We start from the raw sequence: 20613 nt of genomic DNA, 5'->3' as shown, positions 1-20613 counted from the left end.
CGGTCCGCAAATCGGGGCCGGTTCAGGATCACCGGGGTACGCACACAACGGCTCCCACCAGTGGCTCACTCTCTCGGCCGGGGCCGGCAATCTCAGCACCGCCGGTCGGGTCTCACAGGCGAGGTCCCTGTCTCGAGCACCCGGAGGCCCCAATCTTCTCGAGGACACAACTGCGGACCCACAGCACGCAGGAGCTTCCGGACCAGACGGTGAGTAAGAATAGATCGTTAAATTCCAATAGCTGTAGTGAAGTATCGTCGCCGTACAGGATAAGTTGCAGGATATTTGAGGTTGGCCGGAGGGCCGACGGAGCCGAGCTAAAAGGCGACCATTACGCTCTCGGGCTAGGCTCCTCCCTCCCGTTTCCCATTATTTATTTTATTTTAAAGGTTTTATATAGCGCTGGCTAGACCCGGAGGTATCAGAGCGCTTCACATGAGCATCAAATCATAGTTACAGGTTACATTGTTACAAAGGTTACACAGTTATTAGAGCATGGCATCATAGTTACTTGTAAGGTCGAGATAAACAATAAGCACAAATACGAAGGGAAAAAGCAGGAAGTGGGAAAGATTCAAGGGAAGGGGGGAGGAGCTGGGGAAGTAGACAGGTAATGAAGGCGGGAAAGAGGAAGGGAGGGTGAAGGACACCGCATGGAAAGAAGAGGGGAAGGGCGACTGGGACACACACCGGTAGATGAGTCAAAGCAACGTCCAAAGTCCAGTAAGCAGTGATCCCAGGCGAAGTGGTAACACTTCCCTATATCAGTTGCGGGAGGCTCCCTTTACGCAGTGGACTCTCTCAGAGGGGTCTCTGAGACTCCAAGGCCTCTTCTAGGAACATCTTCTCTGTCTTCCAATCCAGTTCATGTCCAGGTTTCAGTATTGAATCAGTCACACGAAAGATCGTGGAAGACGTGCATCACATATTGGGTAAAGGAAACTTCTTGCTAGCCATGCTTTTAAACACACTGGTATCTTTTGAAACAGTTAATCAAAGCAGGTTAATCCAAACTTTGCAACATAGCATGGGCTTTTACAGTCAAGCCTCAAGCTGGTGGTCATTTTTTCTCACCCACAAATGCCAAATGATGAAGATTGGGAAATGCACCTTGCATAAACGGAAAAGCAGCATGAGGCCACCTTCTCTCTGCGCACCTGCCTTGGAAGGCTACAGAACTGGGAGGCAAAGAATTTCATTATGCTCAGCCCACAAATAACAGAACAGAACACCTCCTTTATACATTATCTCATAAGAGTAAATTCGACCTTTCACTACTAGATCTCATAGACATTTCAAGCTTTGGACACTCATGCACTCCCATTGTAAAACCTCAAGTTTTCAATCTAAAATCTATCCCCATCCTGCCACACATCAACAGGGTGACTAATTGTGAAAACTTCTAACCTCAATCCTAAAAAAAACATGCATTTAATCTCCCCAGATTAACTGAAACAGAAATCAAGGTAATTCTTTATTCACAGCCAGATTGGTCAATACCACAAATAAATTCCATGATCTCGCTCCTATACTTCCACTCGTGCCAATACAACCGCCTGGAATACTCTGCTTCTTGGCTTCAGAACCAAGACCACACTTCTTGAGAAAACACTTACAGGTAGATTCATCAAGCATTTTTGCGAGCGCAAACGGTGCGAATCGCAAAAATCGGCCGTTTGCGCCCGCAAAAATGGCATTTGAGATTCATCAATGGTTCATGAACTCGCAATTTGAAAAATCGCAAATAATTGCGATTTATCAAATTGCGATCGCATTTAAGGAATCTCAGTTAGAGATTCCTTAAATGCTATTCATGAACCTTTTAAAAATTGCAAAATCACAATATTGGGCCGCTATTTACTGTGAAGTGTAACTTCGTGGTAAATAGCAAAAACTTAGAAAAATGCACTTTAGTGCATGTTTCTAAGTTGTATGTTACACACACACATGTCCTTTGGACATGTGTGTGCGCAACATCAGTCTACATTTGCATTTCAGGGGTGCTACAGGGTGTCCTTTGGACACCCCTGGCACCCTTGAAATCGCATCCTTATTTGCGATTAGCAAAAGGAAGCTGTAGAAATCGCAATTTTTTTGCGATTTCTACATGAATCCCGTTTTGCGAGTCTTTAATAGCGATTCCTTAATAATCGCTATTAAGGACTCGCAAAACGGGACAATGATGAATCTGGGGGTTAAATTCATATTTTCCAGCTCCTCATAAGTTACTTCCCCAAAGCCCCCCAACACCTGCAGTCTATATATTACAATGTTTTTCTATTTTGTGATTTCTCTCCAATAGGTTTCTTGTAGATCATATGTTCCTCTGATTCAAATCTGTTCAGTTTAATGTTACTCTGTAATGTGTGCAACTAAGTTATCTGTAAAATGCCTTAACACTCTTGTGATGGAGAAGTGATACACAAGAGTGTTAAGATAAATAAACACATCGATAAAGGGAGTGCTGCAGGATACAGCTCTAACCAAGATTCTGACCATAGACTTTAGGGCTTGAGTTTGGGAGATCACAAACTCCCCTTTTTTGTCAGGTGTGTGTTGTTCTTTTGGAGCATCAATAATTGAAATTAAAACTTAGGGATGCAGTGCTAGTTATTCTTACATTTTTCTAACTGTAACCATGCTGTGGTTGATTGCAATTGTGCACAGTTTTACAACCTCCTACATAAACAACCTGGTCGTAGCCTAGGGGTGCACAGAAACAGTGCATCCAAGAGTCAGGGCAATACGGAGTACTTGTTCCAGCCAATCCCCAATTAGGTGAGATGCTACCTTTGTGAAAATACAGCAGACAACCAAACACAACTGATGGTCAGATGTGCTTACTTCTCCTCAAAGGGAGGCAGGAAGGAACTGGTCAACCATAGCTGGACATCTATTTGACACCCAGAACCTGAAATCTGGTACACACCATGGAGTCTTGCAGGGAAGCTGCCAGTTACTGATACCTGAAGAGGGCCACACCCCAGCGAGTGACCCTCATGTGAGGAATCACCATTCTGCATTCTGTGCACAAAGGCATGTTCTGTATGACCAAGCAACTTGCACGGTGGATGGAGTGCGGTGTCGAACTCCAGTTAGTGGATATTGAAATGACTTCAGAGGACCAGAAGCCTCTTCCCCCAGAGGATAAATAAATAATACCCCTGTACATCGTGGGACAATCTGTCTGCCACCAGCCATGGACGAGTAACAAAGGGTACCACAGAAACCAACAACAAGAGGCATAGGCGGGGATAGCATGAGAAGGTGGCAGAGAAAGAGGTGGCACTCAGGATAGGCGTAGGAAGAAGAAATCAACACGAGTCAGTAGGATGAGAAGCTGGCACCGGTGGTGGGTAAGGTGAGAATGTGGTCCTGTAAAGCAGTCTGAGGAGTTACAAATTTGTAGGCAATAAAGCAAAGAAATTATCCAACAGGAATAAATGTCAGCCGTTAAACTTTCTTTAAGCACCCCCTCTCCCCCAAACTCATAAAACACGAAAGCCAAAATCTTGCAAAGTTTTTATTTTGTTTTATTTTTTTTTCTACAATGGGTTTAAAGTTGAATAAGTTATGGGTTTCGCCCTTTCTTACGCAGTGATTGTCCCTCGCCGGAGAACGCAATGAACCGTGCGGTATCGTCCTGAACGTGGAGGAAAGAAAAGAACATTCATTTAGGGCATCCGGACACAATGAGCAGGTATAAAAATCCAAGAGGTTCCTGGGTCATGCACACTGGATGTTGTGATCCTGGCACAGTGAGAGCCCACATACACCCAGCACAGCTAGCAGCTTCTCCCTCTGTGAATACACCATCATCCTCAAGATGACACTAACAGTAGATTTACACACATTGACAGTAAAAGGAGGTGGAAAGGGAGAACCTCATAGCAGGATATCCTTAGTGAGGGATACAGATTGCTTTACCATCCCTCAAAGCGGCAATGACCCCCACCCCCTGTAGCCCGTCTACATCTCATAGGGGTCTAACGTGCAAATGATATTTGGAAGTAGGTAGATGTGAGAGTTGTTCCTAGCTCAGCCACTTAAACTCACCGTATCACTGTGTGTAAAGTGTTAGATCTCACCAAGCACTCAAATGTAAAGGAAGTAGGCCACGTTATGGCTGCACGCACCCTCAAAATACTCATCACTCACTAGACCTACTCTCACAACCACAACTTTCAGGCCACCAAACTTCGACCATACTTGTAACCGTATCTGGAAACTGAAGAGTTAATTTTTCATAGCATGACCAGGTGCCAAACTGCTCTGTCTCTAATTTGGAGGTCGGTCGTGGCACTGCCACTTACAACCACATGTACTATCCCAGCTCATGCCCTTGTGCATTGTGTGAACCTGTGCTCAAGAGTGTGTCCACAGCTCCCATCAGGTGCCTAGACTCTAATGTGCTGGGGGTAGGGTTAGTAACTCCCATTTCCTTGCCATGCCCCGTTTGTCGCCTGCATGTGTATGTAGGGGCATTCTATGTATCACTCACAAAGCCATCTATGGTTTGGCCCCGAATTTCATCAAGGACAAACTGACCCATTATGTTCCCAGTAGGAGGCTACTGTCTTCAGAAGCAGGTCTTCTGGCGTGTCCGCGTTTTAAGCACTCTACGCTAGGGGGGGGGGGGAGCCTTTTCAACCACGCTGCCACCTTTATGGAATAGTCTCCCTGAAAGCCTGCGCAAAGAGACCAACGTGCTCACCTTCAGGAAGAGATTAAAAACTGTTCTCTTCCTGGAAGCTTGGAGCCCTATGTAAAGCACGCCTGACTCTCTGCCTCTCTCTACTGGACCCCTCTTGGACAGCGCTTAGAGACCGCTTCAGAGATAATGCGCTATATAAATACACCATAACATAACATAACATAACAGGTAGACTCACCTCCTCCACTCGCTTGACTTGTGGGCGCGAATTCCGGATGAAAGTAAGTGTTCCAATTTTAAACTCATAGTTAGGAATTCCTCTGTGAAAAAAAGGACAAGAAAAATGAAGATCTGTAGGCTAGGCCATTGCTTCATACCACCTGCCTAATGTTTATCATACCCCATCCAAGGCGGTAATCACCAAAACAAAGCAAAACAAACGTTCTATTCACAAATGCCCCCAGTGCTCTCTACAACATCTTTCATTTGCTTCTCTTTTAGGTCCTCTTTTCATCAGTTCCTCACATTTGTTAGTTACTTGGAACAGTTCTTTAGACAAGGTTTCCGTGGCTGAAAGTATATTTATATTGAAGTGCAATGAAAGTGATTTAAACTGGCACTTTAACTATACCCGTTACTAATTTAAAATAAGCTAAGATAGATTTATTTTCTTAGTTATTTTCCTTCATATCGTATTCATCTGTTTTGCTTTCATCTCTAGATGTGAATATATTTTGAAATCCTGTTCAATTCAGCAGTTGGGCAGATTCTTGACCGTTCTTTGTGGGTATACATCAGCTCAGATTCAGAGCTTCTGATGCAAGAAGTCCTATATGCTTCAATTTAGAGTCCTTGCCCTCAGCACTTGCTAGGCTTAAGCGCAGTGAGTTATGGGCAATCATACGGTGACCTTACTTTGTGCTCAGCTAAGCCATGAACACAGCCCACATTTATGCTATACTCTGACCTTCCCCAGATGCCAATACCTGTCTTTGGGTGCTAGTGTTTACGTTCTCCATACATAAGGCAGAGACCGGTACAGCATGTTTTCATTTAACAGGAGGTCTTAGAAGGTTTTCCAGTAAGAACCAGGGAAGCAGCCATAATGCGTGAGCATTAACTTAACTAGAGACAGGATTTCAGTCTACAACGGCATGGCCATCTTACAGCTATTTCCAACATCAGGTGACCTAGAGGGACTTTTAACCCCTTGCCCGCGGCCGGAATTCCGCTCCTGTGCTGGACATTCCGATCGCGGGCGTGGTCATGACGGCCCCCAGCCGTCATCAGCACACGAGCACTGTGTGCCATGACGGCTGGGGGCCGTCATCAGCATGGAAGGGGTTAAAGGTCCTGAGGAGGTATTTTTTTAATGATGGAGATTTTATTTCAATGACTATTGTATTACCAGAACATTTAATACAAGAAAAAAACACTCTATCCCCAAATATATATAATAAAATAACAAAGTGATCGAAATCACAAATTGTAGGGAACGTACAAAGGAATGCATATTGCTGCATATAGAGAGAACACATACAATAAAGCACAAGCTAAATATCCAGCATACCAGAGAGAGAAAATCTATTTACTGAATCCACTTACTCATATGATGTCATTCACATCTATATAAAAAGAATCTATACAAAAATAATTAAGAAATCTATTTTAAGGAAGCCCCAAATTAGTAAGTAGGAATTAAAGTTATAGTCCATTTTGTTTGCGGTGGACAACGCCTGGCATCAGTCTTCAGGTAAGGTCTAGCAGCACTTTCTATAGAGAAAGAAAAAAGTGGAAGGAATTTTTTGAGACATTTTAAAAAGCCATAGCACTGACCAGCAACTGTAAGGATGTGCAATTTAAAATTGAGGCTGCAATCAATTTGTACCCCTAAGTTTTTGGCCGACTCTGTGACAGACGAAGGGGGGAACATATCGGCGGGCCACCAGGATTTCCAATTATCATCTGGTGGACCTCCGAAGAAAATAACCTCCGATTTGTCTGAATTGCACCTAAGCTGATTCAGTTGGAACCAGGCGAAAACTGCCGATAGGCAGCCTTTGATTTGATCGCCCGGAAAATGAACTGTGAATACTTACAATGCTTTGGTTCTTTATTGTTGTTGATGACATTGCAGCATTGTCCTGCATGTTACTTGTTTCCAAATTGTTTATTTATTTTGTGTTGTATGAACAGACCCCAGTTCTGGCTGCTTGGATTTATGAATCACAACTTTTCCAGTATCAATCAAGGCTACATTGTCCTGAGGAAGGAGGTGTAGTACTCTTGAAACTCCACCGAAATGTGTGCCGCTGCTTTTGAGCGTCCACGGTTTGTCCAATATTGGAAGGAAGTTTGTTCTTTTTCTTGGGCAAATCAGGAAGTTTGTTTTTTTAACAAAAAATCGACTAAGACTGTGATTCCTCCTTACTACTTAAAAGTTAACTTCCTTTGTTAAAATCAATTGTTTATTTAGGTTTTGCATATATTATTGTTGTATTGATGACATACCTAAATGGATTAAAGTGATTTTTGATGTTTATGTTTTTAGTAGGATGGATATTTAGCTTGGTTTATTTATATGGTTTCCGCCAACAGTGCATGTATTCCCACAGTGATTTAGATTACTTTCTTAGTTTTTCCATATGCTTATTCTGCAGCTGGATTGTGTTTATCGTGTGATTACCAAGTGCTTCTCTCAGCACCAGCAGAAACAGTTGAGCTGCTGGAGCCTGAAGTCTCAGTCAGTTTCATGCCACAGAAGTGAAACTGACCTTCCCTAAAGCAGGCAGAAATATAAAGACATTTTAAGCCTGAAAACATCGTTTGATAAGGCAGACACCATCAACATTGTCAAATGCCTCTAAAAATAACTGCAAAATCTTCACTTATTTAGTGTCATGACTATGTTGAAAAGGACCATCAAGAAAAAATACGTTTTGACTAGTTTATTCAACATCGCTCTGGTTTTAACTATTTAGCTGTATCCAAAATCTATGGCTGACATTTAACAAGAAACCTGGGTGATAAGCCTACATTCATGGATATATGTTGTAGCTCTACACTGTAAACCACAATATCACAGTATTAATGTGAAATAATTTTTAAAGTAACAAAAACAGTGCTGTAAGAGAAGTAATGGAAGAGACCTTTAGGGCTTAATATGTAAAAGGACTATTTTGATGACTGCCAGAGCTTGATGTGACAACTGGGCCTCTCGCAGAGCAACAAAAGGGTATCCCTGACCGAGAAACGGTGACCTACTGTTCAGCTCTTTAAAAATCACCTGGAGCGTTTGTGATGATGTATATCTGTTTTCATTAATACACCTTTAATATGCTGGAACTTTTTTCTCCATGTATTCTGATCTCGTGTGAGATTCTGGAATACAGAGAAGTTCCAGCCGTCAGTTGAAGATTGGACCTGTGGCTGAGGTTATAATTAAAGCCTACTCTCTAATTATTCTTGTTCCTTATTCTTTATTTTGAATTGAAGACACTACATTGTTTGGCGACGATCGGGTGAACCCTGAACTCTACCTCAACCCTCAACACAGGCAGAAAAGCGGAAAAGAAGAACGACTCTCCTGCTCCTCCAGCGGCTGTATTTAATTGGAAGGAAGCAAAGTCTTCCCAGCGGCAGAGAAAACGGAAAACATGCGGTGAGGAGTTTGGTGGGCGGAGGTGTGCCGAAAGAGAATTAATATAAATATAGGAGAGATCAAGTTTTATTAATGTTTCTCTCTCGCGCTGTGCCTCGAGAAGGGAAGAGACGCGTTTGTCTCTCGCGCTGTGTCTCGAGAAAGGAAGAGACGTGTAAACAACTGACGTAGATCTTCTGCGTTTCTTTCTCGCGCTGGCTTAAAAAAAAAAAAAAAGAGACACGCGAACAGCTGAAGGAGACGCATGAACAGCTGACGTGTGAACAGCTGACGCGTGAATAGCTGATGAAGAATTCCTGAAACAGTGGTGCGCGCAGGAAGTTCTATGTTTCAGACACATGCTTGCGTAACAAAGGAAAGATATGCTGCACTTTAGAATTAGAATACAAAGTTGAAGTCTGCGCTCTAAAGCCCATAATTACATCACAAAGCAGATTATTAAACTCTTTAATTCTCAATTAAGACGGCAAGTTAACTAGAATACAAAGAACAAGATTATGATGTCAGAGTAAAGAGTAGAAAATAGTAAGACGAAAGTCATTGTGAAGAAATAAGAACTTTATAGATAAAAAAAATCTACATATTTTAAAAGGAAAAAGAAGTAATCTTTAAATTAATTGCAATTTAAGAAAGAACACTAACGAAGGAAAATAAAATGCAGAATGTTACTCAGCCTGCTTTCTTCTTGAATACCCCAGGAGAACCGAATATAAAATGGAAAAAATGGAAGAAAATTTTTGCAAACTATGCGAGGGTGTGTGGAACTAATTTGAGTGCGGAAAGGAAGCTTGCTCTTCTTCTCCATTGCTTGGGGGGGGTGGAAGGTCAAGACGTCTTAGAACATCTTCCTGACTTATCTGCTGGAGAACAACGTAATTTGAATGAGTATGAAATTGCGATTGCACAACTTGACAAACATTATCTCCCGAGAGTCAGTACCATTATGGAACGCTATCAATTTGGACTAAGAGAACAGAAAAGGGATGAGACTGTGGAAGAGTATGTTTCTTCATTGAGAAAACTAGCATCTTCATGTAATTTTGGTCTGACTCTAGATGAACGAATTAGGGATCAATTTGTACTCAGGTGTGCACATGATGAGATCAGAAAAGAACTGTGGTTAAAAGATGAACCACCCCTTGAGGAAGTTTTGGCGATAGCGAAACAAGTGGAACATATGACAAAGTGTGTTGGAGAGTTGAAGAAAGAAAAGGAAAAAGGATCTGTAAATGAAAAAAAAGAATAAACAAAGATTGAAGAAGTTGTTTGTCAAGCGAAGAAAATTGAGAAGTATGAGACGCAAAGTAATGTTGAAAAGGAAAATACAGGATCAAATCTTGCAAGTCAGAACTTATATTCAGGACAAAATAACAAATTTGCCTGTTTTAGATGTGGACAAATAGGTCATTTGGCGAATTCACCAATCTGTCCAGCTTTGAGAATTGTATGTAACTCGTGTGGGAAGAAAGGTCACTATGCTAAATTTTGTAGAACGAAAGTATTTAGGCCTGAAATGACAAAGAAAAGATGGAGTCAGTCACAGCCACAAGTTAGAACCATTACTTTTGAAATAAAATGTGAGATGGCTGATCATCCTACACATTTGGTAAAGGTGGGAAATGTGATGATTAATTTTAAATTTGATTCATGTTCACGCATAACATTGATTGATGAAAAATTGTTTAATACGCACTTTGTTGGCAAAGTAAAACTGATGAGATCTGACTTGAGACCACTTGGATATGGGGATAAACCAATTAAGATGCTTGGTTGTTTTATGGCTGAGATAGAACTTGGGAGTAGAATAATTGCAGGAAAGGTTTATGTTGCAAAGAAGGGTGATACATTACTAGGTTGGGTGCATCAGGGTCAACTTGGTGTGACTTTGAATCCGAATGCTAATTCCCAAGTTCAAATTCAACAAGTGAATATAAATGAAATGAAAGAGGACGTAGTAGATTTAGGAGGAGATTTGTCAAGTAAATTCCCAAAAGTGTTCAGGGAAGGTTTGGGTTGCTTGAAGGGCTATAAACATCACATTAGAATGAGAGAGAATGCTGTACCGGTTGTAGCGAAAGTAAGAAGAATACCTTTAATGGAGCAAGAGAAAGTAAAAGAAGAATTAGATAAGTTGTTGAAGAATGGTGTGATTGAACAGGTGGAAGCTACTGAATGGTTGGCTCCCGTGGTTGTTGTTAAGAAACCAACTGGTGAGATTAGACTTTGTATTGATCTCAGATCATTAAATAAAGAAGTGGTAGTTGACAGGTTTCCTCTACTGTGAGAAGTTGGCCTGATAGGTGATGTTTCCAATTCTGGAACCACCGGTTATCAGACCAAACAATCCCTTATGGTGTCTGGTTGTAAGTCAACCTTATTAGACAAGCTATCCTAGGGGTAGCATGGACTAAGCAGCCTAAAGGCTTAACTTAAGAGGTCGTGTTAAGCGAGCTGTTTTACCACATACAATCCTGTAATATCAAATGAAAGGACACCACACAAGTATATATTATAAAAATATATGTGTTTATTACTAAAAACAATCCCCAGTACTCTTTATGAATAAAGGGGCACAAGCGTTAAATCAAAAGCACAGTTTAAACATATAAAGTTGCACAAATATGGATGAGGGCGGGGGGCCACTCAAACCATATACTAAACAAGTGGTATAAGAGATACCAATCGAACAGTGGTTAGGCCTAGGGCCTAGGGAATCGCTGGGAGCAGTCGGGACAAGCAATGCTGAAGTCGGGAAAAGCCCGCGGGATTCGGGTGCAGTGCAGAAAGCGCACGCATGCACCAATGTTAACCAATGGTGCGTAAAAGTTACAAAGTTAAAGTTTAAGGACACTTCCGCTGAACCTAGAGGAACAAAACTTAAGACACAGACCCTAGAGATGTGTACCAGTGTGGGAACACCGGCGGAGCAAAGTTACCTCACCCACAGGAAGCGGGTGCACAGGGTCGAAGTTGAGTCGGGTTTCGTCACGCAGGCTCTTGGTGCTTGAAGCTGAAAGGGCTGCAGGCGGGGTGAAAGAGAAGTGTCCGGTGGAGTCCAAGGGTGGACTCAAGTCGAAAAGTACCTGAAAGCAGAGGGGACAGAGTCTGGGTCACTCAGCAGTGACCAGGGTGGAACCAGGAAGGAACCAGGCAATGTCGGGCGCAATCAGGTGGTCGTCGAGGAGCTTCTCTCCGCTGTCACGTGGGCTCTGGGGCATCTGCGACGTCCAGGAGCGGGTCACGATCTGTCCCACGAGGGCTCTCACCGTCGGCGCAGTCGGCTTCAAGTTTGGAGCAAACAACACTTGGCAAGAGCAATCCACGCGGAACCGGGAGATTGCTTCTCACTCGAACCAGGAGGGTCAGAGTGGGGGCTCCTTTTCAGGGGAGCGGGTGCAAGTCTGGAGCAACCAGAATCGCAAGTCGATTTTCAAGTTTCGTCGGCACAGGGGCCACTAGCCTGCTGGCAAGTGACCGGGCCAACGCGTTGAGCCAAAAGTAGCAGAAGGGCCCCACGCAGCACTCGGTGAGTGTAGAGGGGTGAGCTTCGGTGCAAGAGTGGCTCAGGGTTGGGGCTTCTCAAACCCCGGTGTACAGCTTCGAGGGTCACTCGTGGGCTGCACGGTCAGCGTCTCGTGGTCTTTCCAAGATGGCGTGCCCCACGATTCCGGTCGCCTCCACAAGTCTCAGCTCTGCAGGGACTGTGGATCGGGCTGTTGGAGGGCAGGCAAGCTTGATCTCGTCGATCTCTGTCGCTCGAGTTCCGGCGGGAACTGCGACAAAGCAGACGTCGATGGCTGGATGGTGCCTGTTTGCACAGGGTGGTCACTCCTTGACCACAAGGGAGATTCTTCGGGATTCTACGTCGAGTAGGATGTCGAAGGGTCCAGAATTTCGTTTCTTATGTTTCTTCAGGATAATCTGAAGTGCATTGGCACTGCTCCCAGTCTTATACTAATTTTGGGGGCTGGATTACCTGCTAGGTCCCCTCCTATGGGTGGGACCCAGGAAGTGGGTGGATACACCCCCTTCCTTTCATCCAGGCCGCCCTGGCACGAGGGCTGGAGTGCCCCAGAACCGGTTTGGCCGGATTATGCAAGGGGCAGCCTTGTGCTCCCCATGCAGTGTCTGGTTTCTTTCAAACCTCCCTGCTACAATCCACTATCTCCTGTCTGGGGGGTGTAACACCTCCCTGCGACAGGAAACCCTTTGTCCAGGCCCCATTTGGCTGAGTTTCGGTCAGCTTCAGGGGGTCAGACTCGTGTCTGTGGCAGAGGCATCCATTTTGTGGATCCAAGGTCCTTTTAGAAATTAACCGCATTTTAGTAAAGTAACATGTCTTACCCCTCTAGAGGGGTGGAATGCTATCCCCGTCGCCAGAACTGGCGAGGGGATAGTATTCCAAATCGTATGACACCTTACACGACATGTTTTGATAAAGCCAAACCAAAGTTGCTTTATAACCGCGAGGATTATAATGCACTTAAGAGTATATGGTATGGCATTATCCTGAAACAGCTTAGGGAGTTGTTCCCGACAGCTGCAGACAGGCTCAGCTCATGCTAGAGCTCCATCTCACATTAAACCACGCACTCTGCCTCCAGGATTGATGAGGCCTTCCATAGGAGTGGCTCACAGGTTAATATGTGTCCAGATATAGGTTTAGATATAGGTATACTATATCTAAGTAAGGGGTGATTACACCACCTTACCCCAGCTGAGTGATCAGCCAGTTGTGTCAATTTAAGAACCAGCCAGGGGTGGCAAAAGATATGCTGCAGCCCCTGGTAGGCCTTGGTGGCCCCTATGCCCTGGGCACCTATAGTGCATTATACAGGGGCTGACAAGGAGTCCATTTCTAATTGTGGTATGTACCTAGGGTACATGGAATCCATTTTACAGAGAGAGCAGATGGCCTGGGGCCCTTATTAGCAGGGAACCAGGTCAACTAAGTCAAAAACCAGCTAAACACAAGGCAAAAAATCTGGGGTAACCATAGTCAGGTAGCCACCTTCCTACATCTACCAAATATTGATGAGATGGTGAGTACGTTGGAGGGAGCTAAGTTTTTCACCACTCTAGATCTTGCTTCAGCGTACCATCAAGTGGTGTTAGATGAGTCTTCTCAGGACCTTACAGCATTTATCACTCCCATGGGCACATATAGGTACAAGAGAATGCCTTTTGGCCTTGTGTCTGCGGCTTCTGTATTTCAAAGGATAATGGCAAGGATTTTGAGACGGTTATCTGGAGTGAGATGCTATCAGGATGACTTATTGATTTATGGAAATAGTGTTCAAGAGCATTATGGTCGTGTCTGTGCAGTTTTGAAACGTTTGGAAGATGCAGGCATGACACTTAAGAAAAGCAAATGCAAGTTTGGTGTAAAAGAAGTAAATTACTTGGGTCATAGAATAACTGGGCAAGGTATTTATCCCCAAGAAGGAACTAGTGGACCGTATTAACAAGATAAAGGAACCAGAGAACAAGGAGGAATTAATTTCCTTTCTTGGCATGGTAGAGTTTTATGGTAAATTTATTTGTAATTTTGCAGATAAAACTCAGTCTTTGAGAAGGTTGATGTCAAGAAATGTTGAGTATGAATGGACAGAGGAGTGTAAAAAAGAATTTGATGGCATTAAGTGTGAGTTGAATAAAGCACCCTCTCTTCAGGCTTTTGTACCGGGTTTACCTACAATTTTATTTACAGATGCGAGTGAAAAGGGACTTGGTGCTGTCCTGGTTCAGAGAAGAAATGGAAAAGACTTCTTGATTTGTTGTTCCTCAAGGTGTTTAAGAGGCTCAGAATTGAATTATTCTGTTATAGAAAAAGAGTCTCTTGCTATTTATTGGGCTTTGAGGAAGTTGAAGAATTTGATTTGGGGCACGAAGGTACTCATCTTTTCGGATCATAAACCTTTGAAAGAGATTTTTGATAAAAAAGGCTTGGATGCAATTTCGTCGAGAATTAGGAGATGGATTGTTTCCTTACAAGAGTTTGACTTTGCTGTTGACTATATTCCGGGGGTGTCAAATAAATCAGCTGATTGTCTTTCGAGAATGGTAGGTAAGGAAAATTTTGATGAAGAAGATGACTTTGGTGTGAGTGATGACTCTATAAGTGTATGTGAGATCACAGAGGGAGCAATTGAAGAGAACGAATGGAGAGATGAGTTGGAGAAGGATGAGGAGATTAAAAAGGTGATGCTTTCTCTAAGTAGTAACTCACCGTTAGAGAAACCTTGGATGCTAGTTTCAGATGAACTTTCGACAAATTCTGGATTTTTAACTCGTGGTACAAAGATGGTGCCACCTTTGGGTATTAGGAAGAAATTATTATCTCATGCACATTCAGGACATCTTGGAATTGTTAAAACTAAGGAGATTTTACGAATGCAATTTTGGTGGCCTGGAATGGATCTAGAGATTGAGAGACTGGTGAGAGATTGTCCTGAGTGCTGTGCTAGTGATAAGATATTAAAAACGAAGCAGATGCCAATGGTGAAGAGATTGCTACCAAAACATCCTTGGGACGAATTGGCTATAGATATAGTTGGTCCTTTGTCAGGTGTAAGTGATACACCTTACCTTTTAGTGTTAATGGATTTGTATTCTAGGTGGATTGAGGTGTGTGCTGTTAGGGAGATTACCTCGGAGGAGGTGGTCAAATTTCTGGATGCACTTTTTAGGAAGGAGAGTTTTCCAAATAGTCTTCTTTCAGATAATGGGCCACAATTTTGTTCAAGGGTATTTGAGGAATACATGAGGAAGTGTGGTGTTGAACATAAGAAATGTTCATTGTACCATCCCGAAACGAATGGTGCAGTTGAGAGAATCAACAAAACTCTTAAAGAGGCAATACAGTTAGCTAGATCATCTGGGTTAAACTGGAAGACTGTTCTTCAAGAAAGAATTAATGCTTACCGCTTTGCACCACATTCAACAACTGGGAGATCACCGTTTGAATTGTTTAAAGGGAGGGCTCCCAACACATGGTTGTGTCCTGGGTGGATGGAGCTCAACAAGGGTTTGGTTGATAATGGAATTGGTGAGTGGCGTTGGAAAGAAGAAAGAAAACTAGATGAAAGAAAGCAGTATTATGATAAAAGAAAGTGTGTGGATGTACAGAAGATTTTAGTAGGTGATCTTGTTCGGATAAAAGCTCCGGTTGGTTGCAGACCCTGGTCGAAGTATACTGATGTGAGAGCAGTGGTGAAAGTTTTTAGGAATGCAGTTAAAACGGAGGATGGAAGAATATGGAATAGGAGTAGAGTGGTTGTGGTTAGGTCGAGATTTCCTGCACAAGATTTGTCGTGTGGAAGAGAAGGATTACATCATCCAACTTTCAATGGTTCGAATTTATCTTCTTCTTCCCTTAGGAGTCAAAGAGTACGTAGGCCTCCTGTTTATTTGAGGGATTATTCATTATAAGTTTTTTCCTAGGCCTCCTGTTTATTTGAGGGATTATTCATTATGTGTCCTTTTCTCTGCGTGTTTCTTTTTGTTAAAATTCATTGTTTTATGCTTTTCCTTAGGAGGGAGATGTGTGATGATGTATATCTGTTTTCATTAATACACCTTTAATATGCTGGAACTTCCTTCTCCATGTATTCTGATCTCGTGTGAGATTCTGGAATACAGAGAAGTTCCAGCCGTCAGTTGAAGATTGGATCTGTGGCTGAGGTTATAATTAAAGCCTACTCTCTAATTATTCTTGTTCCTTATTCTTTATTTTGAATTGAAGACACTACAGCGTTCACATGGCGGAGAGAGGGAGGGCCAGGAGGGCCCCTTTACCAGGGGCAGGAGAGTGAACCGCTGAATGGCCCATTAGGTGTTGGAAGTGAAAAAAGTGATGGGAACCACGGACAACCAGTGTTTTCCCCAGTACAGCGCGGACAACATTGGACACTTAGCCTACCTCCTAATGTCCCCGGGATTGAGGGGCGAGGGGCTTGGCTCAATGCCCTTTGTCTTGCCATCCAAACGATTGCCAGAGCCTGTGAATGCCTGTAAAAGAAGCATGTGTTACTCAAAACATGGACTGCTGCAAAAAATTCTAAGAGGGTGTAGATTAAAAAACACCTTGGGACCAAAGTTCATCATCCTGATGTACATTTGCATGTTAGAAGTAGATGGCAAATGGGCAGACTGGATGAATGTGGTCCTAACCACACTGGGCCACATGGAGGGAGAGAAACAGAAAATGAGAAAGATCAGAGGAGTGAGAGGAAGGAGGAAGGGAAAAGGGATAGAAAGGGGGAGAGAGTGAGTCAGGGATTAGAATTAAATCTCTGTCAGATAAAAATGCTTGATTTGGACTCCAAAATAAGGAAAACTATTTCTATGGAGCAAGTACTCCTACGACCGATGCGCTCAAAGGACTCACCCGGAATCCCAGGTCGGCCATGTATTCAGTGTTGTCCGCTTCAATGTCCTATTAAAAGAACATAAAGAAAAAATAATTGTAATTAACTGACATCAGCTTGTCACACAGCATGGAACGATGCAAGATACAATGCTTTTACACTGGCAATCAATGGCTTACTCACTTACAAGCCACCTTAAACAATTTCCCAGCAGTAACTGACAGGTGTGCATGAGATTTAACCAGGGCATTAAGTGGGGTGAAAAAACTGGGGGGGTCTCTCAAAGGGACGTGGCCGCTGTAATCAAGAGCGTGGCTTAAAACAGGTAAGCAAAAAATCTGTGCTCAGACTTGTATTTTGCTGTTTTTGTCATTGCATCCAGATATATGATAAAAGTAACATCATACCTACAACAAGTCAGGACTATTGGCTTTGTCAATAGCTGTTAGTTGCACAAGATAAATAAGCAGCAACTATGGCTTGTATATAATATTGAAAAAGCTTCCACTTAAAGCCCTGGTGACACCACAACAATGTTGCTGCTCCTGCTTTCAAAAAGAGAAGGGAAATGCAGAGAGTAAATTACTCTCTTTAAAGACTTCCCCTCCCCCTACAGCTCTCATCTGGCATGACGTCATGCCGTAACTTCTCCACTAGTGAGAAGTGAGCACGTGCACATCAATGCGCCTTCTGTCCTTGCAATCTGGAAAAAAACAGACCGCCTGTGCCAGGGCACAAAACGGAGCCAGATAGAGACTCTAGAGACTCGTTTCAAGGCCTCCTTTAAAAACTGCTGGTGCTCAGCACTGGTGAGACCCTGCCCACTTAAAGCTCTGGATTTAACAATCATAACAGATTTCCGTTGGTTGACAACTGTAGGGGCTGCTGCAATCGCCATCGAAATATGTTTCACTAATAACGCACATGTTGACCAGGAAAAAGTGGCTTTCACACCGTCAACCAGGGAGTCTCCCAGACTGGGTCCAGGAAATATTTTGTACCCCACAGCATCAGGATGGTGCACATTCTGGCAACTGGAGAAGCTTCTCCACAAGCAGGTTGGGAACTTTTCCATCAACTACCAGGGTGTTGGTGAGCAGGGGCTTCTACGCTGACCACCTGACAACCTATTGTAGTAGTAACCATGGAGAATTTCAAGCTGACCACCAGTGAGGTTAACACACTGGAAACACGGCGACCATCAAGCACAACTTTACATGTGTGCACGATAATTCCTAGACGAATTATCGTGCATTCCAACGGGATTAATTCGGACCGCGCACATGAAGCAAGTATAAGGGAGAAAGGGTTTTCCTACCCTGTGGCTGATTTCGCCGGTTTATCTCTAAGTAGTGATGGAGGTAAACAAGTTATTGAAGCTGAACATAAAATTGTTTCCAGCCAATCGCCTTTATCAAATCTATTTTATTAACCATTGACTGTTGGTATGTTCGCCTTCCATTAATTGATTGGAAATCGTCTGTTGGGATGCTCAGTAAATTTTGTGTCCTGAAGATGACCGTGGATTAATAACAAAGGTCGAAACGCCGTCGATGCAATTGTGGCCACAATTAATCCGTTGGCTGCTGCCGACGACCATTGGCCGACGGCCGCACTACCTCGCTGGTGCTGTCGTCGGCCAATGGCCGACGCGACCGTGCCTGTTTTTTAAAACGGCCGCACTGCCGCAAAAAAATCGGAAGCAGCCAACGGGTTAATGGAGGACACATGGTCTTGTTTGTTGTAGTTTCAGTGTTGTTCTGAAACTTCTTCTTTTATGTAACCTCCGTTTGGTTGCCACCTGTCTGGTTGTGTATTTGTACTAAATGTTATATGTGTCAGCATTATATATTTTTATTAAATAAAATGTGTATGTTTTTGTAGACTTTTCCGGTATGGGCAGTTTTCTACATATATGTTATTTCTCTATATACATGTATTTTCTCACTTCTATGTGTGCACTTATGTGGTTGTTGTTCTAAATCAATTGTTTATTCATTATTGTATATGTAATTGTATTTTCTCAAACACTTTGAACCTTTGTTTGGATTAAATACTGATTGCCCCTGGTTCAGATGGTTAGGGCTGCCCTTGTGGTGGTTAATGATTATGATGATAAAGAGGCAGACTATAAGGGCGTGTAGGCAGTGGCTGGCGGGGGAGGGGGATGAACTTGCCTGACCACTGGCTGCTCGATCCAAGAAGTCTGTGGGTACCTCGGACACCCAGAGGCTGTGAAGCTTGTGCGCCGCTGTGGCTTTGCGGGTACAGGCACAGCTGGAAGAACCTTCCATAGCAACAAAATGATCGAAAAGCGGACTGGGGGTGACAAGGGGTCATGGAAAGGCCCAAGGACCTGGCTGTAGCTCTGTAGTGCTTAGAGTGCTCCAGCACTGAATCCGCCTTAGCTCCGAAGAGACAGAAGCCATCAAATGGCATGTCCATTAGCGATGCTTGGCCATTCCCAGTAAAGCCAGTCCTCCTCAACTAGGCGTGGCACCCTAAGGCCACTGTCGGCGAAAGTGCTCTACTCGGTGAGTTGGTGGTGTCCAATCCACATCTGATCAAGAACTTAGCTTGGTCTCTCCTGTCTGCAACCGCCTGGGAGATTACAGCCCGGGCCTCCTCTGGGACCATTGGCAGCACCCGCACAACCGTGTCCCACAGAGCATAGGAATAGCGACCCAAAAGACACGTGGTGTTCACAGACAGCAGTGCCAGGCTGGTGGAAGAAAACATCTTCTTGCCTAAGTTGTCCAACCTCTTGCATTGCTGATCCAGTGGTGTGGTTCAGAATGCACCAGGGTTTACGTGGGTAGTAGAGGCTTGGACTACCAAGCTCTCCGGGGTAGGGTGTGGCATGAGGAAGATGGGGTCCCCTGGGGTAGGGTAATGGCGGCGGGCAAAAGTCCTGTTCAGAGGAGCCTCTGTGTTGGGCTTGGACCAAGTCCCAAGCAGGACATCAGTAAGAGCTTCATTAAACGGGAGCAGTGGTTCAGAAGGGGACACTTCCAGTTGAAGCACTTCTGTCAAGATGTTCGTCTTGGCTACCACAAGTCCCAGCCCACACGAATAGGGCTCAGGCTCTGGCCTGGAAGACATGTCTCCAGTCTGTGCCGGATTCGGACAACACCCATGTCTTTGGGGATCAGAATGGGGAGCGTCGGCATTGGGGTCGGGGAAGGTAAGACCAGTGCCATTCCAGATCCATCTGTGGATCCAATGGACCTGACTGGCACCAGGGCCAGAGTAGTTGGCGTGGATCCAGTAAGGGCCTCTCCAGACGCGCCAGAGGGAACATGGCCACCACAATACGAGATGCATAGCCTCATAAAATTCTCTTAATTGCGCTGGGGTCGCTCTAGCTCCCGGAAACTTAGGGAGATGCATAGATGGCCCAGGGGCTGACTCAACAGCAGAGTCAGGCCTCGATTGTCTATGCTCCCCATCGGCCGACGGATGAGGAGAAGTCGAAGACTTCTTCTATTTGTGGGATTAACCCGAATGACCCAACAACTTCGAGTGAGACGAGGTTCTTGGACTCCCTCACTGTTTCCTGGGCTCTTCCTCTCAACCGGGACCTGAATCGTCGCGGCGACGCACATCAAGTCAGTCACTGACATTGAGCGGTAACAGGCGCCACATGGTTTGAAGCTGGCCTTTTGGGAGTATATTCCTGTCACACCAGGAGAAAAAACCTCAAAAAGACTCAACAAAACATCAAAAAAAGTTCATTAAAAATTGACTAAAGGGAAGCTCTCTACGGATTTGCGCTGACTGGCGCATAAAAAAAAAAAAGAAGAACAGACTGAAGAGCTCTGGGGTGGCGCCTATACAGGCACGGAGCACATCCCTTTTGGCGCAGATTATGCCACCACCACCACCACGTGACGCTGATTGATGCCACCTGCCACGTATAGGGGTACTGC

At 44.1% G+C, this 20613-nt stretch overlaps 1 protein-coding gene across 1 annotated transcript in view; it reads right to left on the bottom strand.

Annotated features, from left to right (window-relative positions):
- Positions 1-3508: 3508 nt before the first annotated feature.
- Positions 3509-20613, bottom strand: part of UFD1 (ubiquitin recognition factor in ER associated degradation 1) — a 40384-nt gene continuing 23279 nt past the window's right edge. Inside the window, exons 9-12 of the mRNA XM_078667953.1 lie at positions 16705-16752; positions 16237-16325; positions 4893-4974; positions 3509-3643 (exon numbers count right to left, since the gene is read on the bottom strand). Coding sequence (XP_078524079.1) covers positions 3572-3643; positions 4893-4974; positions 16237-16325; positions 16705-16752 — 291 coding nt within the window. The 3' untranslated portion in view covers positions 3509-3571. The remainder of the gene's footprint in view (positions 3644-4892; positions 4975-16236; positions 16326-16704; positions 16753-20613) is intronic.

Source organism: Lissotriton helveticus, chromosome 11, assembly GCF_964261635.1.
Source record: "Lissotriton helveticus chromosome 11, aLisHel1.1, whole genome shotgun sequence".
NCBI classification, from domain to species: Eukaryota; Metazoa; Chordata; class Amphibia; order Caudata; family Salamandridae; genus Lissotriton; species Lissotriton helveticus.
This window is presented reverse-complemented; position numbering and strand designations above follow the sequence as displayed.